At 44.1% G+C, this 14,408-nt stretch overlaps 1 protein-coding gene across 5 annotated transcripts in view; it reads left to right on the forward strand.

The window, feature by feature from the left end:
• Positions 1–14,408, forward strand: part of LOC132821781 (mediator of RNA polymerase II transcription subunit 12-like protein) — a 604,412-nt gene that overhangs the window by 105,819 nt on the left and 484,185 nt on the right. For all 5 annotated transcript variants that reach the window (XM_060834551.1, XM_060834553.1, XM_060834556.1 and 2 more), the window contains exons 6-7: positions 1,444–1,554; positions 11,670–11,942. In XM_060834551.1, coding sequence (XP_060690534.1) covers positions 1,444–1,554; positions 11,670–11,942 — 384 coding nt within the window. The remainder of the gene's footprint in view (positions 1–1,443; positions 1,555–11,669; positions 11,943–14,408) is intronic.

A 14,408-nucleotide genomic window follows, 5' to 3' on the forward strand; every position in this document is an offset into this window, starting at 1 on the left:
GTGTTTTCTGATATCTTCTTTGTATTTTTTAAAAAAAGGGTTAAGCAACATCTTTGTAGTGACTTGGTTTCAAATCTAAAATACATCAAGTGCTGCACCATTTAAGTGTATCAACTCTCCTTTTCCAAACCTGTTGAAATCACTCAAAAAGAAAAAGCAAAGAACTGTGGATGTGGGAAATCTAAAACAAAACCAGAAATTGTTGGAGAAGCTCAGCAGATCTTGCAGCACCCATAGTGAGGGAAGCAGAGTTGACATCTATGACTTTGCCAGTTCTGCTTAAAGATAACTGGAATTGAGGCATTGTCTCTGCTTCTGTCAGAATACTGAATGGACTCTCAAATTCTTAACATTCACCTGTACCTGTGTTTTTGTTTTTGCTGCTGTTTACCTATTATTTACTATCTTTGCTACTTAACTTTGTGTTCTGCCTGTATTGCTCGCAAGACAAAGCTTTTCACTGTGCCTTGGTACACGTGATAACAAATTCAATCCGATCTGATCCAATCCATGCTGCCAGACCTGCTGGGGTGTTGATGTGGAGACGCCGGTGTTGGACTGGGGTGTACAAAGTTAAAAGTCTCACAACACCAGGTTATAGTCCAACAGGTTTCATTGGAAGCACTAGCTTTCAGAGTGTCGCTCCTTCATCAGGTGGTTGGGGAGGACACAATTGTAAGGCACAGAATTTATAGCAAAAGTTTACAGTGTGATGTAACTGAAATTATACATTGAAAAGTACCTTGATTGTCTGTTGAAGTTCTCCAGCAATTTCTATTTTTGTTTCCGATTTCCAGGATCTGCAGTTCTTTGCACTTTGCTTTGTTCTATTGACCTTAGCACCAGTGAGTGGATTTACTTCTTTTCGTTCCAAGACTGGTATTCTAACTTTCAAGGTTGCACTTGCTTTACAATCCTTGCAAACGTCTCCTTGCCAATGTCGACAGTTCAAGAAGTACCCATCTCAACAGGAGTGTGTAACCGGGTGCTAATTAATCTGTGTTTGCATCAAATGACAGTCTGGTTATCTTGTTGCTCCTGCCAAGGCTATCAGTTAAATTCAACAGCTTAAGATGCACCTATAATTTTTTTTCTTCAAATAACATTGCTATAGAGGACAGTTATTAAATTTGTCATCAGAAAGGTTTGATCTTAGGCTATTAATATTGCTACATTTTCATTTCCATAATGTTTTTGTATACTTCTCTTCTGAGAAGCTATTTTATCACACATGGCATTGAGCAATGCTCTGCGATAAATCTTTTGTAGTTTAGTGATTGTTAATACGCTCAACAGTACCACAGGAAAAATTAATTCTTTCAGGCATTAGAAATGTTGGGATCACGATTGGTTGGCTTTCCAGAAAAGGGTATATGTTGATTTTACTGACTGAAGAACAAGGAGAAGAAACTTGCTTTAACTAGTTTGCATGTCATGTTGTAGGATGGGATGTTGGAGAGACATGAATATTTAACCTGGATTCTGGATGTGCTGGAAAAGGTCAGACCGGCAGATGACGAACTCCTCAAGATGCTGTTGCCATTGATGCTTCAGGTAAGTAAAATAAATATTCATCTTTTGTCTCTTTTTAATGAAAGATTCCACACATACAATTGTTGTTTGAAGAATAGTACGTATGAATTGCAGTTGTCCGAGAGAATAGAATCCAACATGCAGCCTAGCAGGTCCACACTGATCCTCTGAAGAGCATCCCATCTGGACCAAGCTCCCAACCCTCTCTCTGTAACCCTGCATTTCACATGGCTAATTCATCCAGCCTGCACATCGCTGGACTTGGGAGGAAACCAAAGTACCTGCAGGAAACCCACACAGACAGTTGCCCCAGGCTGCAATTGAACTTGGGTTCCTGGTGTTGTGAGGCAGCAGTGCTCACTAATGAGCCACTGTCCTGCCCTGTTAATGTCTGTCTTCAAATGATGCAAATTCATAGATACTTACACTTCTACAGTAGAAGGAAAACTTTTTCACCCCCTTCGATCCTGCAATATTTAATCCAACTCCAAGATTGCCTCCATGCTGTAGTCTATAGAGCTATTCACTCAACAGTGGGTTCCAGTTGCTATTGTGGGTTTGCATAGGCCTTTCACATCTGGGATTGAATCCAGCACAATGTGTAGGATTGAAAACTTCTTCTCCAAAGTCGTAGAGATATACAACGTGGAAACAGATCCTTTGGTCTAACTCATCCATGCTGACCAGATATTCCAACTTAATCTAGTCCCATTTGCCAGCACTTTGCGGATATCCCTCTAAACCCTTCCTATTTATATATCTATGCAATGCTTTTTAAATGTTGTAATTGTATCAGCCTCCAGCTCTTCCTCTGGCAGCTCATTCCATACATGCACCACCCTCTGCATGAAAGAGTTGCCCCTCAGGTCCCTTTTTAAATCTTTCCCCTCTCACCCTGAACCTATGTCATCTAGTTCTGGACTCCTCCACGCCAGGGAAAAGACTTTGTCTATTTATCCTACCCATGCCCCTCATGATTTTATAGATCTCTATAAGGTCACGCCTCAGCCTCCGATGCTCCAGGGAAAACAGCCCCAGCCTGTTCAGCCTCTCCCTATAGCTCAACCTTGGCAACATTTTTGTAAATCATTTCTGAACCCTTTCAAGTTTCACAACATTCTTCTGATAGAAAAGAAACCAGAATTGCACTCAATATTCCAAAAGCAGTCTAATAAATGTCCTATACAGCCGCAACATGACCTCCCAACTCCAATACTCTATGCTGTGACCGATAAAGGAAAGCATACCAAACGCCGCATTCGCCATCCTATCTACCTGTGACTCTACTTTCAAGGAGCTATGAGCCTGCACTCCAAGGTCTCTTTGTTCAGCAACACTCCATAGGATCTTACCATTACGTGTATAAGACCTGCTCTGATTTGCTTTTCCAAAATGCAGCACCTCTCATTTATCTAAATTAAACTCCATCTGCCACTCCTCAGCCCATTGGCCCATCTGGTCAAGATCCCGTTGTGATTTGAGGGTACCTTCTTTGCTGTCCACTACATCTCCTCCAATTTTGGTGTCATCTGCAAACTTACTAACTATACTGCCTATGTTCACATTCAAATCATTTATATAAATGTTGAAAAGTAGTGGACCCAGCACTGATCATTGTGGCACACCACTGGTACCAGGCCTCCAGTCTGACAAACAATCGTCCAACACCACCCTCTGTCTTCTATCTTTGAGTCAGTTCTGTATCCAAATGGCTAGTTCTCCTTGTATTCCATGAGATCTAACCTTGCTAACCAGTCTCCCATGGGGAACCTTGGCGAATGCCTCACTGAAGTCCACATAGATCACATCTACTGCTCTGCCCTCATCAATCCTCTTTGTTACTTCTTCAAAAAACTCTACTTGAAGATTTCGGTTCTATATCAGCTGAGTTTGGAAGTTTACTTTGATTGATTGTAGTTTGGAATTAATTACCAACCTGTTCCTCATTTATCAATGGCTGAGAGTCTTACAGGGGTCGGGGGGAGGGGGTGTCACGTAGGTGATTAGTCTTGGAAATTGATGTTCTTTGAAGTACCATTTGCTCTTGTTGGGAAAGAGTGGAATACTGGTTGCTTAAAAGCCAAGTTCTGTTCTGATCGGAGAGTGATGGCTGCAGCAGCTAATGAGTTCCACTTCCCAGTACTGATAACCTTGACCTTTTGATGTGCTGAAAATAATGAGACAAGTCTTCTAATTTTCTTTTGGAATCGTTTGTTGGGTACTTGCATAATGATTATTTATAAATTGACACAGGCCCAACTTGGAGGTGTAGAGCCTGTATCACACAGAATCATAACAGAGTGGCCTTTTGGCCCATTGAATCCACGCTGATCCTCCGAAGAGCATCCCACCCCCAAAAAGGCATTTCCCATGGCTAATCCACCTAACCTGCACGTCTTTGGACTGTGGGAGGAAACCGAAGCACCCGAAGGAAACCCACGCAGGCACTGGGAGAATGCGCACAATCCTTCTGAGGGTGGAATTACAGCTGGGTCCCTGATACTGTGAGGCAGTAGTTGTAACCACTGTTGCCACTATTGTAGACTCCAGTGTCGTTCATTCAACTGCAAAAGGATACACTTAGGCCTTAGAGAATTTACTGATGGGCAAACACCAAGAGAGAAGGTAAACCATGAAAAGTTGTGAGACATCTCCAAGACTTAGGTTGGGAGTGTGATGGAATATGCTCTACTTTCCCAGATGAGTGCAGCTCCAGTAGTTTTTGAAGCTTTCACCATTATCCAGGACAAAGTTGCCCATTTAAATGACACTCATCCAACACCTTAAACGTTCACTTATTCCATCACTGATGTGAGATGGGGACAGGGGAGGTGGCATTCAGTTTAAAAGAGTAGATGCAGCCTTATTATATGTCAGGCCGTGTACTGTGCCTATTCTAGGCTCTTTGATGGGGACAGTGTTGAGGAAGTTCTAACTTTCAGTTTACAAGGGTAAAAGCAGGCCCTTTGGTCCATCGTGTCTATTCTGACCAATGAACACCAAGCTGCACTAATCTCGTTTATCTGCACTTGGTCCATTCCTGATGAAGGGCTTATGCCCGAAATGTCAATTCTCCTGCTCCTCAGATGCTGCCTGATTGGCTGTGCTTTTCCAGCATCACTCTTGTCGACTCTGATCTCCAGCATCTGCAATCCTCACTTTCTCCGCAGCCTACTGTGGCCAGGCATCCAGATGCTGCTCAAATGTTGTTAGAGGACTTGCCTCCACTACTCCCCTAGGCGTATGTTCCAATTTATTGCCACTCTCTGGGGGAAATATTTTTCCTCAGGTCTTCTCTAATCTGCTTAGCCCTTGCCTTAAACCTGCGCTCTCTGGCCTTAGACAGGTATGCCATGGCAAAAAGATTCTCACAATATAAATTGTCTGTGCCTCATAATATTGTATCCCTCAATCAGATTCCCTCCTCAGCCTCAAGTGTTCAATGGAAACAAGCCTAGCATATCCAGTTTCTTCTCATAACTGAGACTTTTCATCTCCGGCAACATTCTGGTGAACAAAAACAGAAATTGCTGGAAAACCTCAGCAGGTTTGGCAGCATCTTAGGACAGAAATCGGAGTTAACATTTCGGATCCAGTGACCTTCCTTCAGAACATCCTGGTGAGCCTGCTCTGCACCCTCTCCAGTACAATTATGACCTTCTGAAAGTGTGGTGACCAGGACTGCACACAGTATCCCATTTGTGGCCCAATCAATGCTTTACAAAGTTGTAACAAGACTTCCTTGCTCCTATATTCTGTGTCCTGGCTAATGAAGGGAAGCATCCCATGTGCTTTCTTCACCACCTTGTCTATCTGTGCTGACATCTTCAGGGATATATGCACTTGTACGCTAAGGTGTAGGGATCTACCAATTCATTATGTATGTCCTTTCCTTGTTAGGCCTCCCACAGTACATCACCTCATACATATAAGGATTAGGGTCTATCTGACATTGCTCTGCCCACTTTATCAGCTGATCAACATCAAACTGTAGCCTGAGCCAATCTTACTCACTATCAACTGCACCGCCAATTTTCATGTTATCTGCACATTTACAAAATGTACTTTCTACTTTCACGTTCAAGTTGTTAATGTACATAACAAACAGCAAGAGTCCCAGCACCATTTTCTGTGCACTACTGGGTACAGGCTTTCAATCACAAAAGCAACCCTCCATCATCACCCTTTGCCTCCCATTTGCGAGTTCGTTTTGGATCCATTTTGCTAGCTTGCCTTCGACCCCATGAGGTCTGTCTTGTTGGAACAACCTTCCATGTGGGACCCTGTCAAAGGCCTTTCTGAAGTCCATGTAAACTACACCTATTGTACCATCCTCATCAATATTCACTTTTTCAAAAACCTCCATTAAATTAGTCAGATAGAAACTGTGCTTCGATTCCAATCAGTGTCTGCCTTTCCAATTATTGATTAATCCTATCTTTTGAACTTTTTCCAATAACTTCCCTGCCACTGGCATCAGACTAATTGGTCTAGAATTACCTGGTTATCCCTACTGCCCTTCTTGGGAACATTAGCTATCCTCCAGTATTCCGGCCAGGAAACTACTAAATATATCCACCAGGACCCCAGCAATCTCCTCCCTTGCCTCCCATAGCAGCCTGCAATGCATCTCATCAGGCTGTGGAGATTTATGCATCTGTACACCCTTACTTATCAAGAATCAGTCAACTTCTACCTTACAAACATTCAATTACTCTGCTTCTATTAGCTTTTGAGGAAAAGAGTTCCAAAATGTTTTCACAATCCTCTTGAGAAATAAAAATCTCCTCATCTCTGTCTTAAATAGATCTCCCCTTATTTTTAAATCATGAGATCTAGCTCTCCATTTTTCTCTCTTTCCTTCCGCATATACCTGTTTAGATTCCTCAGGACCTTGTGTTTTGAGTTGTCTCTCACTCTCTTAAACTCGAATGGATACAAGCCTAGATTGTCCACATTCACGTGGAATTGCCTTGTACATATGGTGGCTATAAGAGTAAGTCAGAGGCTCGGAGTACTGAGTGAGTCCAGTAGGAAGAACAGACAGGGTCAGATTAGTGAACATGGAAGGGCTGGTAGTCTGAAGTGTATTTATTTTAATGCAGTGAGTATAAAAAATAAAGCAAGTGAACTTATAGCCTGGATAAGTATATGGAACTACAATGCTGTAGCCATTAAAGAAAGAGTCAATTGCAAGTGTATAGTATACAGTAAATGGCAGGACCCTTAAGAGCATTGTTATAGACTGGGATCTTGGGATTCTAGATTAAAGTGCTGGTAAAGCACAGCAGTTCAGGCAGCATCTGAGGAGCAGGAAAATCGACGTTTCGGGCAAAAGCACCTCTCTAATCTAGAATCCGGTTTCCAGCATCTGCAGCCCTTGTTTTTACCTGGGATCCTGGGGTACAAGTCAATGGCTCCCTGAAAGAGGTCGCTCAAGTGGATAAGGTGGTAAAGAAGGCATAGGGCATGCTTGCCTTCATTGGTCAGGGCATTGAGCACAAAAGTTGGCAAGTCATGATGTGACTGTGTAAAACTTAAGTCAGGCCGCATTTGGAATATTATGTGCAGTTGCCACACTATAGGAAGGCTGTGGAAGCTTTGGAGAGGGTGCAAAAGATGTTGCCTGAATTTGACTGTGTTAGCTATAAGGAGAGGTTGGACAGACTAGACTGTGGAAGCTGAGGGGTGACCTGATAGAAATACATAAAGTTATGAGAGTTGTGGATAGGGTGGATAATCTGAGTCTTCTCCCAAATATTAGGGGATATGGTTTAAGGTGAGAGAGGGCAAGTTTAAAGGAGATGTGTGAGGTAAGTTTTTTTTTGCAGAAGGTAGGAGATCCCTGGAATATGCTGCCAAGGGAGATGGTAGAAGCAGATACAATAGACAGACACGTGAACAGGCAAGGAATACAGGAATGCAGACCATGTGCAAGGAGATGGGATGCATTTAGAATAGTAATTGGTCAGTGCAGAAATCTTGGCTGAAGGGCCTGTTTCTGTGCTATAATGTTATATTTTAATGAGTAACTTACCTCCTGACTCCCCAAAGCCTGGCATCGCCTACAAGGCACAAGTCAGGAGTATGGTGGAGTACTCCTCGCTTGCCTGGTCGGCTGCAGCTCCAGCAACGTTCAAGCTTGATGCCACCCAGGAGAAAGCAGCCCGCTTGATTGGCACCACATTCACATCTACTCCCTTCTCCACTGCCACCTTGAATTACTTGAACTTCGCTGTTGTACTTTTGTGATTGTACTCCAGGTTTCAATCGGAGCAAACCCACAGGAGACCTTTTCTTTTCGTGCATTATCACCTGCTCGTTTGCTAAACTTGACACAGTTTAATTATAGCAGATAGACTCATTATAGCTTCTTAGGTGGTATGACCTTTTGGTTTCTTTTTGGAATAGGTTAAAGTTATTCCAGAGCTTTGAATCACGATCAAGTGGTGTTTTTCTAGCAAGCTGCCACGCTCCACTGTTTTAATCATTCAGCAGCTTGATCCATTTCTTGTGCAAAAGGCAGTTTGGAAACTGTCAACTTTTATAATTGCTCATTGCTGTAATTCTTGATCTGTTTCTCCTTTTCAGATATAATAAAAATATGAAAATGGTAACAATTGTCATCATTATTGTGAAACTGAGATCATATAAGAACATATTGTACACCCAAAGTGGTTGAAGACATGGCCCTGCAATCTGCAGTTCATTTTGTCGAGCTGCAATAGATACGGTACCAGAATCGGTCCTTCAACACTAACTGATTGTAATCTCAAAGCACTTTTTTAAGATATGTGCATCACACAAGCCCAGCATTGTCTGGAGAAACTGGTGTGGGCTGACTTTGTGAACTCCTGAACCTGCTCCTGAGTATCTTGCTGGGCTGGCTGAGTGTTGAGAATGACTCGTGTGAAGCTGGAATCAGTACATTTTTAAAAAGTTATTCTTCTACTTGCTAGCATTCGGTCCCTATTCCCTAATTGCTTTTGGAAAGTTGCTGCACTGAAATGCTTGGTCCATTTAGTCGAGATATGTTTAGTCTCGATCCCTAATGCCACTGGGGAATGCATTCCTGGATTTTAATATATGGGTGAATGTGAGTAAGCGTGGTGTTTCGTTCCTGAACAGATATAAGTGATCTATTTGGATTGTTAAGTCTTTTTACAGCTTTATAGTCATATTTATTAAATGTTTACTTCCAGTTTTGATTTTTAAAATGTTTAATTTCACAAATGGTCATGGCTAGATTTGAATGAGTACTCTCTGGTTATTAGTCTTTTATGTATTCAGTCCTGTAGCCATACCCTACATCCATAGTGATATACAAGTAAGGATTGGCCTAATCTTTTCTGAGTCTTCTCCATTACAGCTATCTTGCTTGATTCATGGCTACACACTGTTTTGGTTGGACCTGACTAGAACTGGAATACTCTGAACAGTTCTGGTCCTCCTATCTAAGGGAAGATGTAGCGGCATCAGAGAGAGCCCAGCGAAGGTTCAAGTTAAACCTGGGTTTGAAGGGACTTTCTAATGTGAGGAGGATATATTGGGCTTGTTGTACTCATTGGAGTTAGATTAGACTTACAGTGTGGAAACAGGCCCTTCGGCCCAACAAGTCCACACCGACCCGCCAAAGCGAAACCCACCCATACCCCTACATTACCCCTTACCTAACACTACGGGCAATTTAGCATGGCCAATTCACCTGACCCGCACATCTTTGGACTGTGGGAGGAAACCGGAGCACCCGGAGGAAACCCACGCAGACACGGGGAGAACGTGTAAACTCCACACAGTCAGTCGCCTGAGTCGGGAATTGAACCCGGGTCTCTGGCGCTGTGAGGCAGCAGTGCTAACCACTGTGCCACCGTGCCGCCCTAAGTTGAGAAGAATGAGAGGCAACCCATGGAAACATGTAAGATCTTAGAGGACTTGACAGTACATTAAGAACAACTGGGACACCTTAAAGATCAAGGAAGTCGTCTATGCATTAAACCACAAGAGATGGGAGAGAAACTAAACAAATATTTCACATCAGTTTTTACTGTAGAGAGAGAAATGGAGACTATGGAACTCTGGTAAATAATGATGTCTTGAAAACAGTCCACATTACAGAAGAGAAAGTGCTGGAGGTCTTTTAAACATAAGTGGATAAATCTCCAGGACCTTATCAAGTGTATCCCACAACATTGTGGGAAGTTAGGGAAGCAAGTGTGGGACTCCTACTGGAGATGTTTGCGTCATCTATAGACATAGGTGAGGTACCAGAGGACTGGAGGGTAGCTTATGTCATGTCTTCATTTGAGAAGTTATAAGGAGAAGCCTGGGAATTATAGACCTAGGAGTTTGATCTGTGGTGGATAACTTGTTGGAGAGGATTGAGAGAGAGGATTTACATGCTTTTGGAGAGGCAGGGACTGATTAGGGATAGTCAGCATGGCCTTGTGCATGGAAAATTGTGTCCCACTGACTTGATTGGGTTTTTTGAGTACATAACCAAAAAGGGCAGAGCAGTAGATGCTGCCTATATAGACTTTATTAAAGCCTTTGACAAGGTTCCGTGTGATAGACTAATTAGTAAAGTTAGCACATGGGATTCAGAGAGAACTTGCCAATTGGATACAAAATTGGCTTGATGTTGGAGACACAGGGTGGTGGTTGAGAGTTGTGTTTTAGAATTGGGGTCTGTGACCAGTGTTGTTCTACAGGGATCAGTGTGGAGTCCACTTTTGTTCGTAATTTGTGTGAACTATTTGGAGAATTTAGGAGGCATGGTTAGTAAGTTTGCGCGTGATGCCAAAATTGGTGGTATATTTGACAGTGAAGGAGGGTACCTAAGATTACAAAGGGTTCTAGATCAGTTGGGCCAATGGGCTGAGGAGTGGCAGATGGAGTTTAATTTAGTTAAATGCAAATATTGCAGTTTGGTAAAACAAACAAGGGCATAACCTATACAATTAATGGTAGGAATCTGGGTAGTGTTTTAGAACAGACCCCCATAGGTGTTCAGGTCCATAGTTCCTTGAAAGTTGCAACACAGGTAGGCAGGGTGGTTAAGAAGGCATTCAGCACGCTTACCTTCATTGTTCAGACCATTGAGTATAGGAGACGGGACGTCATGTTGAGGTTGTACAGGACGTTGGTGAGGCCCCTGCTGGAATCCTGTGTACAGTTCTGGTCGCCCTACAATATAAAGGTTTTTATTAAACTGGAGAGAATTCAGAAAGGATTTACCAGGATATTGCCAGGAATGGAGGGTTTAAGTTATAAGGATAGGCTGGGACTTATTTCACCTGGAGTGCAGGAGTTTGAGGGGTGACCTTATAGAGGTTTATAAAATTGTGAGGGGCACAGACAAGATGATAAGCAAAGACCTTTTCCATTGGGTGAGTGAGTTGAGAACGTGGAAGGATATTTTTAGGGGTACAGAAGGAAGATTTAAAAAGTACCTGAGGGGTAACTTTTCTCCACACACGGTGGTCTGTATGTGGAATAAGCCGCCAGAGGAAGTGGTAGCTGCAGGTATAGTTCCAATATTTAAAAGACATTTGGATGGGTACATGAATCGGGAAGGTTTAGAGGGATATGAGCCAAACGCAGGCAAGTGGGGCTCATTTAATTTGGTAAACTTTTGGTTGGCATGGACAAATTGGACCGAAGGGTGTGCTTCTGTGACAGGATGGACATTTCCCCTTGTTGGAGAATTTAGGACCAGCGGATATAATCTCAGAATAAGGTCTCGCCCATTTAAAACTGAGATGAGAAATTTCTTTTCTCAGAGAGTAGGGAATCTGTGGAGTTCTTCACTGCAGAGTGTTGTCAAGGCTGGGTTTGTTTTTAGCATGCACAAAACTGAGACAGATTTTTAAACAGTAAATGAATCATGGATTGAAGGGATAAGGCAGGAATGTGGAGTTGAGGATTGTCATGGTCTCATTAAGTGATGGGGCAGACTTTGTGTGGGCTGAATCACCTACTTGTACTCCTATATCTAACGGGTTGGATGGATTGGACTGGAACCCAATTTGAGGCTGCTGCTTTTCATAGGAGCAGGATAGGACGCACAAAATCGGTCTTGAAACTGCAAAATGCCTTGTACTGCAAGGTTTCCCCAATAATCCTTTTCTTTCTTTCAGTATTCCGAAGAGTTTGTTCAGTCGGCTTATTTATCCCGTCGCCTTGCCTATTTCTGTGCCAGGAGGCTTTCTGTTCTTCTGAGTGAAAACTCGACAAACCTTGTTCCTGCACACTCCCCTCACATGATCATTGGACCAAATAACGCTCCACTGGCTGCTCCCAGTCCCGCTGCTCCCGCTGTAGTGATGAGCCCAGTGCAATCAGCCTTCTCGGATTTCCATTCGTGTCCGCAGCATCGCCCTTTAGTTTATGGCCTCAGCTGCATGTTGCAGGTGAGTGATTCTTCCATTTTCAGCAAACTGTGTGTCTGTCCGATTTGTTTTTCCCTCTAGATCACTGTTCAAACAATAAATTATCTCCTGAGGGCAACTAGTAGGGGAAGCTGCTATTAAGCTGTGGTTATTGCTTTAAGGTACCATTGCGAGATCTTTGTGTGGGATGTGGGCGTTGATGGTAAGGCATGGTTGTTTTTAACCATTTATTTGAGGAGGTGATGAAGAACTGCCTTAAACTGTTACCCTGACAGAGCTGTTGGAGGGAGCACAATAGATATCGCCATGTATAGTTGTGTTACAGTGCACTCTGGAGCAGGTGGGACTTGAACTCCTGGTACAGAGGTAGTGACACTATCCCAGTGAGACAAGAGCCTTAATTTGGTAGCGACAGAATTAGTTGGCATTTGGATGTACCTTAACGAGATGGGGATAGGTTTGAGAGCCAGGACTGAATTCTCAGCAAATCCTACTGAGTAAATTTGTTTTGGTTGCAGATGGGAGTAGTCCCAAAGTAAAAGATTAATTTTTTAATAACCTGGTGTCTGTGTCTGGACAACACTAGCAAGGCTATGTATTGTACCTTACCCAGGCATGAACCTTCCCCTTGGCTCTTTTCTGGTCTTGTGTATCACACTTGCTTTTCCAGCGAACTGCTAGACTGCTTCATGGAGCATTGAGCTTGCGATGTGTTGAGAGACTGCAGTCATGTATAGATCTGACAACGTGTCCTGTCTCTGAAGGCAGCTAATTAATCACTTGATTTATACAACAGTTTTGATCATTTTCCTTTTGCTAGCCTATTAATTAGTCAGATTTATTGAATTCTGTTTTATTGCCTGCTGTTTTGAAAATTGAATTCCTGGATTCTGGTTGCTTGTCTGGTATGTATTATTAAGTAGCTTGCATGTTTGCTTTCGGAAGGTGAGTGCAGTGAACCCTCCGACTCCCTTATTCAAATCCACAGTGACTTGCGACTAGAATTACATTTCAGGGCCCTGAAATTCTGGAGGGACGGGAATGCCAGGTTCTCTGGGAGGTTCGGCTGAAGTCTCTCTGACAGTACATTGGGAAAACTCAAGAATGCTCTCCCTGAGCAAAATTTCAGTGTCTGTGTTAAACTGAAGAAGTGTGCAATCATCTCCACAATGGCCCGAGTAGGGGATCGAGTTGAATGGTTCCTCCCCTTCTCCCCCCCCCCCCCCCCCCCCTTCCCTGCACTTCACCACCCCGCCCCCCACTTCTTCACACCCCCCCCACTTCTTCACACCCCCCCCCACTTCTTCACACCCCCCCCACTTCTTCACACCCCCCCCACTTCTTCACACCGCCCCTTCTTCACACCGCCCCTTCTTCACACCGCCCCTTCTTCACACCGCCCACTTTCTCCCCCCCCCACTTTCTCCCCCCCCACTTTCTCCCCCCCCACTTTCTCCCCCCCCACTTTCTCCCCCCCCACTTTCTCCCCCCCACTCCTTCCCCCCCCACTCCTTCCCCCCCCCACTCCTTCCCCCCCCCACTCCTTCCCCCCCCACTCCTTCCCCCCCCACTCCTTCCCCCCCCACTCCCTCTCCCCCCCACTCCCCCCCCTCCCCACTCTCCCCCCCCCTCCCCACTCTCCTCCCCCCCCCACTCTCCTCCTCCCCACCACTCCCTCCCCCCGTCCCGTCCCCTCCCCCGCCTCCTTCCCCCCCCTTTCTAGCTGCCTTTATTGCAGCTAGAGATGCCACCTTCCCCCCAATCCTTTCCTTTTTTTTCTTTTGTTGTACATTAACTGTAGTCTGAGTAAACTGTGTTTAGCTGAACGTCGATTAGTTGAAGCAATCGAGTTGTATCTGGAACACAACCCCTTACATTGCCCCTAAAATAAGAAAATATTAGGGTCTTGGCGCGCTTAATGTATTCTGAAGGCATCTGGTCCATAACATCTGGCAATGGTGGAGAAAGTGAGGACTGCAGATGCTGGAGATCAGAGTCTAGAGTGTGGTGCTGGAAAAGCACGACAGATCAGGCAGCATCTGAGGAGCAGGAGGATCAATGTTTCGGACATAAGCCCTTCATCAGGCAGGGTGCCATTTATAGGATTCCCAGCCATGAAACACCTAGAAATACCGGTATTCCTGAAAAAATATCTTGTACGTGTCAAGTGTACTGCGTGTGACTGGGAAGTGAAATTTGAAATGTAAATTAGGAAGTGCTGGAAGGAATACACTAGGAAGATGAGAACGGCGGGTTAATGCTTTGACTATGAGGCAAGTAGTGCCTCAAACGTTTACCACGCCCTGTTTTGTTGGGTGTAGGCCATAGCTCAGTGGGTAGGGATCTCTCCTTGGGATCAAAACTATCTGGTAGTGAGCACTGCTTCAGAGACCGAGGCCAACATTGCGACTGACCCTCCGGTGTCGTACTGATGTAAGAAAAGGCATCTTTGAGATGAGACATTCGATCAAGACCCCAACTGCCCCC

This window comes from Hemiscyllium ocellatum, chromosome 13 (genome assembly GCF_020745735.1).
Source record: "Hemiscyllium ocellatum isolate sHemOce1 chromosome 13, sHemOce1.pat.X.cur, whole genome shotgun sequence".
Taxonomy (NCBI): Eukaryota; Metazoa; Chordata; class Chondrichthyes; order Orectolobiformes; family Hemiscylliidae; genus Hemiscyllium; species Hemiscyllium ocellatum.